The following is a 12,669-nucleotide window of genomic DNA, read 5'->3' on the forward strand; positions in this document are numbered from 1 at the left end:
CGTCACGAATGGTTAAAACTACAAGACCAGACAGCGTGGAGCGGTGGCTACCCGGCAGAAAATGGTGATACCCGTACATTGCCGGGTTACTACTGGCATGTAAAGTGGTTGGGAGCTGAACCCTGAATAATCAACCATTGATTCTAAAAGATGTGAGACGTTAGTCTACACGTTGAAATAGTGAGAAACTGAAGCTCTCAACCTCAACACTAGAAAAGAAGATAACCTCACCTAGGAGACCAGAAACATTCACAGTCTGCAGCTGAAGTCTCAGTTCCACGAAACACTCTACTAACAGAGAAGCTCTACAAAGAAGAAGGACATTGTGACCACAGGTGGACAATCAGAGCCTCACAGCGAGCCGCTACCCATAGACGGATCAATTGGTTTCAACAGAGAGACAACAGAGAAAGACATCTACGCATAAATACAGTATATGGCATTTCTTATCCGAATGAGCGGTGGTTAGGGTGCTAAGTATTCTGGTTACTTGGAGCGTAGTTTCCAAATGTATTTACGATAAGTTGACTCTCTTTGTCTCTGCCTCTCTTTATCTTTCCTCGCCCCCTTTGCATTGTATAACAAGCCGTCATATCGTGTCAGTCCACTAGGGACTTTTATTTCATGTAAATGTGTATGTGTCTACTGTGTTACTATTTAGTTAGTTAGTAAATAAATACAGTGCCTTGCAAAAGTATTCGGCCCCCTTGAACTTTGCGACCTTTTGCCACATTTCAGGCTTCAAACATAAAGATATAAAACTGTATTTTTTTGTGAAGAATCAACAACAAGTGGGACACAATCATGAAGTGGAACGACATTTATTGGATATTTCAAACTTTTTTAACAAATCAAAAACTGAAAAATTGGGCGTGCAAAATTATTCAGCCCCTTTACTTTCAGTGCAGCAAACTCTCTCCAGAAGTTCAGTGAGGATCTCTGAATGATCCAATGTTGACCTAAATGACTAATGATGATAAATACAATCAACCTGTGTGTAATCAAGTCTCCGTATAAATGCACCTGCACTGTGATAGTCTCAGAGGTCCGTTAAAAGCGCAGAGAGCATCATGAAGAACAAGGAACACACCAGGCAGGTCCGAGATACTGTTGTGAAGAAGTTTAAAGCCGGATTTGGATACAAAAAGATTTCCCAAGCTTTAAACATCCCAAGGAGCACTGTGCAAGCGATAATATTGAAATGGAAGGAGTATCAGACCACTGCAAATCTACCAAGACCTGGCCGTCCCTCTACACTTTCAGCTCATACAAGGAGAAGACTGATCAGAGATGCAGCCAAGAGACCCATGATCACTCTGGATGAACTGCAGAGATCTACAGCTGAGGTGGGAGACTCTGTCCATAGGACAACAATCAGTCGTATATTGCATAAATCTGGCCTTTATGAAAGAGTGGCAAGAAGAAAGACATTTCTTAAAGATATCCATAAAAAGTGTCGTTTAAAGTTTGCCACAAGACACCTGGGAGACACACCAAACATGTGGAAGAAGGTGCTCTGGTCAGATGAAACCAAAATTGAACTTTTTGGCAACAATGCAAAACGTTATGTTTGGCGTAAAAGCAACACAGCTCATCACCCTGAACACACCATCCCCACTGTCAAACATGGTGGTGGCAGCATCATGGTTTGGGCCTGCTTTTCTTCAGCAGGGACAGAGAAGATGGTTAAAATTGATGGGAAGATGGATGGAGCCAAATACAGGACCATTCTGGAAGAAAACCTGATGGAGTCTGAATGGACAAGTCAAAGTCCAGACCTGAATCCAGTCGAGAATCTGTGGAAAGAACTGAAAAGTACTGTTCACAAATGCTCTCCATCCAACCTCACTGAGCTCGAGCTGTTTTGCAAGGAGGAATGGGAAAAAATGTCAGTCTCTCGATGTGCAAAACTGATAGAGACATACCCCAAGCGACTTACAGCTGTAATCGCAGCAAAAGGTGGCGCTACAAAGTATTAACTTAAGGGGGCTGAATAATTTTGCACGCCCAATTTTTCAGTTTTTGATTTGTTAAAAAAGTTTGAAATATCCAATAAATGTTGTTCCACTTCATGATTGTGTCCCACTTGTTGTTGATTCTTCACAAAAAAATACAGTTTTATATCTTTATGTTTGAAGCCTGAAATGTGGCAAAAGGTCGCAAAGTTCAAGGGGGCCGAATACTTTCGCAAGGCACTGTAATTAAGCCATTTTGTGTATTGATGTATGCGACATTCGGAATGAGACTGATGAGGTAATGATTGATGTAAGCGATATCTATATATCTTTAGAGTTTAAGTCGGGAGATAGTAACTTGTTAAACTACTTTCCCATGGTGCCCCAAATTCCTTAATTGTTACATGATCAATTCAATTGAGTAAAAATTAAACATAGTTAATTGATTTTATAAATAACAGTCATCAGGTTAATGATAGTCACGTCACGACAAGAGGGAAAGGGAGCGAGAGAAGAAGATGATGAGAGAGAGGAGGAGAGGAAGGTACTTACTCAGTGAAAGGGAGATGAAGGTTGAGAGAGTGACAAACGGATATCTGAGGAGAGGGGGAGAGGGGGATAGAGGGGTAGAGGGTTATGGAGGGAAGAGAGGTACTGACTCAGTGAGGTCGTCAATGATCTTCTGTTTCTCGTTGATGTCGTCTCGGAGACGTCCCAGTTGCTTGTGGTGCGTCTCACGGTGAGACTCCATCTGCTGCACCAGAGCCCTCTGAAATAGGGAGAGAAACAGACAGTTAGCACCCACACACAAACACAGGGAGACAGACATGCACAGGTGCACAAACACACAGCGTTTAAAACACAAAATACATTGAATAATGATAATTTTATGATTTCCACCACATAGTCAGTAAGCATAGTTACCTTAACATCAGCAGACTCTTCGATGTCCGCCTGGTTCTCTCCCTTTGTCATCTCTGACATGCTCTCTGAAACACACACAAATATTTGCATTTCAGCGTATGCCTACAAACAAGTCACTTTACTGTCATTTCACTCGTCATTTCAGTGTCGCTGGAGTTGCACTAATTGTAGTGTCAGTCATTGAGTCATGTACCCTGTGCCAGAAGTTTTACTTTGCACCTGGATTTTAAAACTCAGTTTAACACTGCACTGCATTATGTTGTAGTCATTGGGATGACAAATTTACCTTGGGCATGGAGTTTGGCCAGCTCTTCACTCAGAGAGTCATAGTTATCCTCCAAGTGTCTATTCTTCAGCTCTATGTTCTGCATGTACTCTGTCAGGGAGTGGATCTTCGCCTCATGCTGCACACACATGAAACACAATCAATGATACAACCAATGTTATGACCAATGAGAATCAACCTCACACCCTCAAATCAAATATAATTTTTATTTGTCACATACACATGGTTAGCAGATGTTAATGCGAGTGTAGCGAAATGCTTGTGCTTCTAGTTCCGACAATGCAGTAATAACCAACAAGTAATCTAGCTAACAATTCCAAAACTACTACCTTATAGACACAAGTGTAAGGGGATAAAGAATATGTACATAAAGATATATGCATGAGTGATGGCACAGAGCGGCATAGGCAAGATACAGTAGATGGTATTGAGTGCAGTATATACATGAGATGAGTATGTAAACAAAGTGGCATAGTTAAAGTGGCTAGTGATACATGTATTACATAAAGATGCAGTAGATGATATAGAGTACAGTATATACATATACATATGAGATGAATAATGTAGGGTATGTAAACATTATATTAGGTAGCATTGTTTAAAGTGGCTAGTGATATATGTTACATCATTTCCCATCAATTCCCATTATTAAAGTGGCTGGAGTTGAGTCAGTGTGTTGGCAGCAGCCACTCAATGTTAGTGGTGGCTGTTTAACAGTCTGATGGCCTTGAGATAGAAGCTGTTTTTCAGTCTCTCGGTCCCAGCTTTGATGCACCTGTACTGACCTCGCCTTCTGGATGATAGCGGGGTGAACAGGCAGTGGCTCGGGTGGTTGTTGTCCTTGATGATGTTTATGGCCTTCCTGTGACATCGGGTGGTGTAGGTGTCCTGGAGGGCAGGTAGTTTGCCCCCGGTGATGCGTTGTGCAGACCTCACTACCCTCTGGAGAGCCTTACGATTGTGGACGGAGCAGTTGCCGTACCAGGCGGTGATACAGCCCGACAGGATGCTCTCGATTATGCATCTGTAGAAGTTTGTGAGTGATTTGGTGACAAGCCAAATTTCTTCAGCCTCCTGAGGTTGAAGAGGCGCTGCTGCGCCTTCTTCACAATGCTGTCTGTGTGGGTGGACCAATTCAGTTTGTCTGTGATGTGTACGCCGAGGAACTTAAAACTTACTACCCTCTCCACTACTGTTCCATCGATGCGGATAGGGGGGTGTTCCCTCTGCTGTTTCCTGAAGTCCACAATCATCTCCTTAGTTTTGTTGACGTTGAGTGTGAGGTTATTTTCCTGACACCACACTCCGAGGGCCCTCACCTCCTCCCTGTAGGCCGTCTCGTCGTTGTTGGTAATCAAGCCTACCACTGTTGTGTCGTCCGCAAACTTGATGATTGAGTTGGAGGCGTGCGTGGCCACGCAGTCGTGGGTGAACAGTGTTGAGGATCAGCGGGGTGGAAATGTTGTTGCCTACCCTCACCACCTGGGGGCGGCCCGTCAGGAAGTCCAGTACCCAGTTGCACAGGGCGGGGTCGAGACCCAGGGTCTCGAGCTTGATGACGAGCTTGGAGGGCACTATGGTGTTAAATGCCGAGCTGTAGTCGATGAACAGCATTCTCACATAGGTATTCCTCTTGTTTTCAGATTAGCCTTGTTAAAATCCCCAGCTACAATGAATGCAGCCCCCGGATAAATGGATTCCAGTTTGCAAAGAGTCAAATAAAGTTTGTTCATCGATGTGTCTGCTTGGGGGGGAATATATACGGCTGTGATTATAATCGAAGAGAATTCCCTTGGTAGATAATGCGGTCAACATTTGATTGTGAGGAATTCTAAATCAGGTGAACGGACTTGAGTATCTGTATGTTGTTATGATCACACCACGTCACGTTAACCATGAAGCATACGCCCCCGCCCCTCTTCTTACCAGAAAGATGTTTGTTTCTGTCTGCACGATGCGAGAGAAACCAGCTGGCTGCACCGACTCCGATAGCGTCTCTCCAGTGAGCCATGTTTCCGTGAAGCAAAGAACGTTACAGTCTCTGATGTCCCTCTGGAATGCTACCCTTGCTCGGATTTCATCAACCTTGTTGTCAAGAGACTGGACATTGGCGAGAAGAATGCTAGGGAGTGGTGCACGATGTGCCCGTCTCCGGAGTCTGACCAGAAGACCGCTCCGTTTCCCCCTTTTACGAAGTCAGGAGTTTTTTGGGGTCGCCGGCTGGGATCCATTCCGTTGTCCTGGGTGAAAGGCAGAACACAGGATCCGCTTCGCGAAAGTCATATTCTTGGTCGTACTGATGGTGAGTTGACGGTGCTCTTATGTTCAGTAGTTATTCTCGACTGTATGTAATGAAACCTAAGATGACCTGGGGTACCAATGTAAGAAATAACACGTAAAAAAACAAAAAACTGCATAGTTTCCTAGGAACGCGAAGCGAGGCGGCCATCTCTGTCGGCGCCGGAAGTACACACATTATTGGAAGTACACACATTATAAGACACCCTAACAAGATGATGAGGAGCAGGAAGATACTTGAATGAAAGCATAAGGTAACATCCACACATCTGGCATCAGAGCAAATTAGCTTTCCACTTGAATGACTAAGAGCTCCAGAATAAGCTGAAAGGTGCACTCAGACTAAATGAAGAGTTTCATTCCCAAATGCTATATATCCATTTTCAGAAATGTTGGTAAATTACCTTGGATTGTTTAAAGAACTTATAAAAAAAGATTGGTGTGTTTTCACTATCTAATCACAGCGTGGGGTTGACATAGTGGTTAGAGCGTTGGGCTAGTAACCAGAAGGTTGCAAGTTCAAATCCCCGAGCTGACAAGGTACAAATCTGTCGTTCTGCCCCTGAACAGGCAGTTAACCCACTGTTCCTAGGCCGTCATTGAAAATAAGAATTTGTTCTTAACTAACTTGCCTCGTGAAAAAAATGTACAGTATTTGTTTATAGCTCATCCAACTACCTCATCCCCATACTGTTATTTATTTTATTTTTCTCCTTTGCACCTCAGTATCTCTACTTGCAAACTCATCTTCTGCACATCTATCACTCCAGTGTTAATTGGTATATTGTAATTATTTCGCCACTATGGCCTATTTATTGCCTTACCTCCCTTATCCTACCTCATTTGCACACACTGTATATAGATTTTTTCTATATGTTTGTTTATTCCATGTGTAACTCTGTGTTGTTTGTGTCGCACTACTTTTCTTTGTCTTGGCCAGGTCGCAGTTGTAAATGAGAACTTTTTCTCAACTGTCCTATCTGGTGAAATAAAAACTAAATAAAAAAACAGACTTATACATTTATTTTCTGAGGTTTGGCTGATTTCTTTTGATTTTCCCATTATGTCAAGCAAAGAGGCACTGAGTTTGAAGGTAGGCCTTGAAATATATCCACAGGTACACCTCAAATGATGTCAATTAGCCTATCAGAAGCTTCTAAGCCATGACATCATTTTCTGGAATTTTCCAAGCTGTTTAAAGGCACAGTCAACTTAGTGTATGTAAACATCTGACCCACTGGAATTGTGATACAGTGAATTATAAGTGAAATTATGTAAGGGGTGCGTGTTGGTGGCAGGGAAGTCAGGTGCAGGAGAACGAACTTGGTATAAACGGAGTTGTTTAATAAATGCTGACAAAACTCCAAAACAACCAAAATGTACAAAATAACAAGTGGGTACAAAAACCCGTCGCACACCAACACTAAAATGCACATCACATACAAACAAAACAATTTTCCAACAAGGACATGAGGGGAAACAGAGGGTTAAATACACACCATGTAATTGATGGGATTGGAACCAGGTGTGAAGGAAGACAAGACAAAACCAATGGAAAATGAAAAACGGATCAGTGATGGCTAGAATGTTGGTGACGTCGATCGCCAAACACCTCCCGAACAAAGAGAGGAGGAAAGCGTGACAAATTATCTGCCTGTAAACAATTGTTGAAAAAATGACTTGTGTCATGCACAAAGTAGATGTCCTAACCGACTTGCCAAATCTATAGTTTGTTAACAATACATTTGTGGAGTGGTGGAAAACGAGTTTTTAAATGACTCCAACCGAAGTGTATATAAACTTCCGACTTGAACTGTAGGTGTTCCTTTTGTCCAGGTGGGAAAGGGCAGTGTGGAGTGCGATTGGTTCGCGCATGCTCTGAGTACACCCCTGGTCTGATCCAGTGGCCTTGTGAATGTTGACCTTTTTAAAGGTCTTGCTCACATCGGCTACGGAGAGTATAATCAACATGTTTGTACATACTCACAGAGTTTTTTTTCCTTCATGTAAAACTCAAATGGGAAGTTACATGCAGCCATTTAGGCAGCATATCAAACACAAGCAAGACACAGACACAAAGTCTAATTATCAATTGAATGTTATGTTTTCATCATCATTGCAAACATTGGCTAGGCACGAGGCAGACAGGCAGTCAGTAGTGGTGTTTTTCAGCAACTCTGGCTGGTGGCTATGCTATGGCAGCAACTACAGTACAAAGATTAGCCTACATCATGGATCAAACATCAACTGCGGCCCCCCTTTTGTAGGCCTGCAACCGGGGGGCCTCTATGTATTTTGTAAGTCACTCTCACTCAGATATCATATGAAAAACTGCAAACAGTTCTCTCCAACCTAAGGCAAAATGTGTAGAATTTCAGGAAATTAGTTATAATGTTATAACATTTTTAGTTTCTTCTTTTGCTAGCAAGTTGGATGGGCCCCTCCAACAAATCTTCACTTAGGGCCCCCAAAAGGCCGGCTCTGACTGCATACACTTTCCATGGCTCTGACTGCATACACTGACTGCATACACTTTTCCACTGCATAAACTTTCCATGGATGTGGGATGCAGACCTCTGAGCCACTGTGGCCCCCCCTGATGAGTTTTTTTGTGTTGCCCATCCCTCACCTCCATCACACAAAACACAGAGGGTGTTCTTTAATGGAAGCCTCTCCAAGATAATCCAGGTAGAATCAGGAATTCCACAGAGCAGCTGTCTAGGTCCCTTAATTTTTTCAATCTTTACTAACAACATGAGTATAGCCAGTGTGTTTCTGTATACGGATGACTCAACACTATACACGTCAGCTACTACAGAGACTGAAATGACAGCACTTAACAAAGAGCTGCAGTTAGTTTCAGAATGGGTGGCAAGGAATAAATTCGTATTTAAAAAATCTAAAAGCATTGTATTTGGGACAAGCATTTGGGACAAATCATTCACTAAACCCTAAACCTCAACTACTGTAAATCTTATAATGAATAATGTGGAAATTGACCAAGTTGAGGTGACTAAACTGCTTGGAGTATCCCTGGATTGTAAACTGTCATGGTCAAAACATATTAATACAACAGTAGCTAAGGTGGGGAGAAGTTTGTCCATAATAAAGTGGTACTCTGCTCTCGTAACAGCACTATCAACAAGGCAGGTCCTACAGGCCCTAGTTTGTCCCACCTGGACTACTGTTCAGTCGTGTGTTCAGGTGCCACAAAGAAATGTGCATTTGGCTCCAAACAGGGCAGCACGGATGGCCCCTTGGATGTACACAGAGAGTTAACATTAATAATATGCATGTCAATCTCTAATGGCTCAAAGTGGAGGAGAGACTGACTTCAACACTACTTGCATTTGTGAGAGGCATTTGACACCCATTCATACCTGAATGCACCTCAGCCACGCTCAAGGTCCTAAATGATATCTTAACCGCCATCGATAAGAAACATTACTGTGCAGCCGTATTCATTGATCTGGCCAAGGCTTTCGAATCTGTCAATCACCACATCCTAATCGGCAGACTCGACAGCCTTGGTTTCTCAAATGATTGCCTCGCCTGGTTCACCAACTACTTCTCTGATAGAGTTCAGTGTGTCAAATCGGAGGGTCTGCTGTCCGGACCTCTGGCAGTCTCTATGGGGGTGCCACAGGGTTAAATTCTTGGACCGACTCTCTTCTCTGTATACATCAATGAGGTCGCTCTTGCTGCTGGTGAGTCTCTGATCCACCTCTATGCAGACGACACCATTCTGTATACTTCTGGCCCTTCTTTGGATACTGTGTTAACAACCCTCCAGGCAAGCTTCAATTCCATACAACTCTCCTTCCGTGGCCTCCAATTGCTCTTAAATACAAGTAAAACTAAATGCATGCTCTTCAACCGATCGCTACCTGTACCTACCCGCCTGTCCAACATTACTACTCTGGACGGCTCCGACTTAGAATACGTGGACAACTACAAATACTTAGGTGTCTGGTTAGACTGTAAACTCTCCTTCCAGACCCATATCAAACATCTCCAATCCAAAGTTAAATCTAGAATTGGCTTCCTATTTCGCAACAAAGCATCCTTCACTCATGCTGCCAAACATACCCTTGTAAAACTGACCATCCTACCAATCCTCAACTTTGGCGATGTCATTTACAAAATAGCCTCCAATACCCTACTCAACAAATTGGATGCAGTCTATCACAGTGCAATCCGTTTTGTCACCAAAGCCCCATATACTACCCACCATTGCGACCTGTACGCTCTCGTTGGCTGGCCCTCGCTTCATACTCGTCGCCAAACCCACTGGCTCCATGTCATCTACAAGACCCTGCTAGGTAAAGTCCCCCCTTATCTCAGCTCGCTGGTCACCATTGCATCTCCCACCTGTAGCACACGCTCCAGCAGGTATATCTCTCTAGTCACCCCCAAAACCAATTCTTTCTTTGGCCGCCTCTCCTTCCAGTTCTCTGCTGCCAATGACTGGAACGAACTACAAAAATCTCTGAAACTGGAAACACTTATCTCCCTCACTAGCTTTAAGCACCAACTGTCAGAGCAGCTCACAGATTACTGCACCTGTACATAGCCCACCTATAATTTAGCCCAAACAACTACCTCTTTCCCTACTGTATTTTATTTATGTATTTATTTTGCTCCTTTGCACCCCCATTATTTTTATTTCTACTTTGCACATTCTCCCATTGCAAATCTACCATTCCAGTGTTTTACTTGCTATATTGTATCTACTTTGCCACCATGGCCTTTTTGCCTTTACCTCCCTTATCTCACCTCATTTGCTCACATCGTATATAGACTTGTTTATACTGTATTATTGACTGTATGTTTGTTTTACTCCATGTGTAACTCTGTGTCGTTGTATGTGTCGAACCGCTTTGCTTTATCTTGGCCAGGTCGCAATTGTAAATGAGAACTTGTTCTCAACTTGCCTACCTGGTTAAATAAAGGTGAAATAAATAAATAAATAAAAAATACCCCAAAAGACATGAAACATTAGCAATAATTTCTAGTGAAAAAACACAAATATAAAAAATATGTGGAAATAGCGTTTTGGAAATAAACTCTTCAAATGTACTTCTAGTATACCCTTGATTTTTCTGCATACTAAAAGGTACTCTGAGTATGCCCTGTCCCTGACCTGTGAGATGAGGAGTTGGCAGGAGGACAGCTCTCTTCCCGTCTCCTCCATCTTCCTATGACACTCCATCTGAAGGTTCTCCAGCTGACGACAGCGTTTCACCATGGACTTGACCTCTGACTTGATCTTACTGATGTAGAGACGGGCCACCGTAAACTCCTCCTCGATCGCACCCGTTATTTCCATCGGCTGGGGGAAGAGACAAAGATTATGTTCAATATGTTCCTATATGTTTGCTTTGGCAATGTATATGGTTACACTTTCCACGTCAATAAAGCCTTTTGAATTTGAGAGACAGAAAAAGGAGATAGAGAGCTGAACAGAGAGTAGGAGAGAGAGAATGAGAAAGAAAGAAAGAAAGAAAGAAAGAAAGAAAGAAAGAAAGAAAGAAAGAAAGAAAGAAAGAGAGAGAGAGAGAGAGAGAGAAAGAGAATGAGGCAAAGAGAAAAACTTCTGCCGTTTATTTGTAAAAACAAACATCCATTATATTACAGATCATTTAGCAAACGCCACATCAATTACAATCTAAATATGACAACGGTGATGTTGTCTCCCTGACAACTGGCATGCTGTACTTCCGCTGAGGGCCTTTTGGAGTGAAACTTCAAAGTAATGTTTTTCATACCAGAAAAAGATGAACTCTTAAAATCATAAAATGAGAGATAGCTGTGCCTATCTGGGCCTGTATTCAGAAAGTATATCAGGCTTGCTGACTGGATCACGTTTGCCTTTTAGATCACAATGACTAAGATACAGTGGCAAGAAAAGGTATGTGAACCCTTTGGAAGTACCTGGGTTTCTGCATAAATTGGTCATAACATTTGATCTGATCTTCATCTAGGTCACAACAATAGACAAACAAAGTCTGCTTAACCTAATAACACAAACAATTCTGCGTTTTCATGTCTTTGTTGAACACACCGTGTAAACATTCACAGTGCAGGGTGGGAAAAGTATGTGAACCCTTGGATTTAATAACTGGTTGACCCGCCTTTGAAAGCAATAACCTCAACCAAATGTTTTCTGTAGCTGTGGATCAGAACTGCACAATGGTCAGGAGGAATTTTGGACCCTTCCTCTTTACAATACTGTTTCAGTTCAGCAATATTCTTGGGATGTCTGGCATGAACTGCTCTCTTGAGGTCATGCCACAGCATCTCAATCGGGTTGAGGTCAGGACTCTGACTGGGCCACCCCAGAATGCGTATTTTCTGCTGTTGAAGCCATTCTGTTTATTTATTTCTGTGTTTTGGGTCATTGTCCTGTTGATTCACCCATCTTCTGTTGAGCTTCAATTGGCGGACAGTAGCCTAACATTCTCCTGCAAAATGTCTTGATAAACTTGGGAATTCATTTTTCTGTCGATGATAGCAAGCTATCCAAGCCCTGAGGCAGCAAAGCAGCCCCAAACCATGATGCTCCCTCCACCCTACTTTACAGTTGGGATGAAGTTTTGATGTTGGTGTGCTGTGGCTTTTTTTCTCCACACATAGAGTTGTGTGTTCCTTCCAAACAACTCAACTGTAGTTTCATCTGTCAACAAAATATTTTGCCAGTAGTGTTGTGAAACATCCAGGTGCACTTTTGTAACCCTTTCCAGCTTCATGCAAGTCAACAATTCTTAATCGTAGGTCTGAGATCTCTTTTCGAGGCATGGTTCACATCAGGCAATGCTTCTTGTGAATAGCAAACTCAAATTTTGTGTGTGGTTTTTATAGGTCAAGACAGCTCTAACCGACATCTCCAATCTCGTCTCATTGACTGACTCCTGACTCCAATTAGCTTTTGGAGAAGCCATTAGCCTAGGGGTTCACATACTTTTTCCTACCTACACTGTGAATGTTTAAATGATGTAGTCAATATAGACAAGAAAAGTGTGTTAATATGTGTGTTATTAGTTTAAGCACACTGTGTTTGTCTATTGTTGTGACTTAGATGAAGATCAGATTAAACCAATTTATTCACATACTTTTTCTTGCCAATGTATATGGACTGGGGAACCTAGCCTCGACCTCCAGTGTTCTAGGAGAGGTTCTCAGAGATAAGTGTTTAGCGTCTAGATC

General features: G+C 42.5%; 1 protein-coding gene across 5 annotated transcripts in view; it reads right to left on the reverse strand.

Annotated features, from left to right (window-relative positions):
* The window catches only part of LOC110528947 (kinesin heavy chain), a 119,454-nt gene that overhangs the window by 33,773 nt on the left and 73,012 nt on the right, over nt 1-12,669 (reverse strand). For all 5 annotated transcript variants that reach the window (XR_005052573.1, XM_036983177.1, XM_036983178.1 and 2 more), the window contains 4 exons: nt 10,607-10,795; nt 3,166-3,283; nt 2,880-2,944; nt 2,615-2,724 (listed from right to left, as the gene is read on the reverse strand). Coding sequence is in view for 4 of the 5 variants with exons in the window: in XM_036983177.1 (XP_036839072.1) it covers nt 2,615-2,724; nt 2,880-2,944; nt 3,166-3,283; nt 10,607-10,795 (482 nt within the window). In the remaining variant the exon portion in view is untranslated. The remainder of the gene's footprint in view (nt 1-2,614; nt 2,725-2,879; nt 2,945-3,165; nt 3,284-10,606; nt 10,796-12,669) is intronic.

Source organism: Oncorhynchus mykiss, chromosome 7 (genome assembly GCF_013265735.2).
Source record: "Oncorhynchus mykiss isolate Arlee chromosome 7, USDA_OmykA_1.1, whole genome shotgun sequence".
Classification (NCBI taxonomy): Eukaryota; Metazoa; Chordata; class Actinopteri; order Salmoniformes; family Salmonidae; genus Oncorhynchus; species Oncorhynchus mykiss.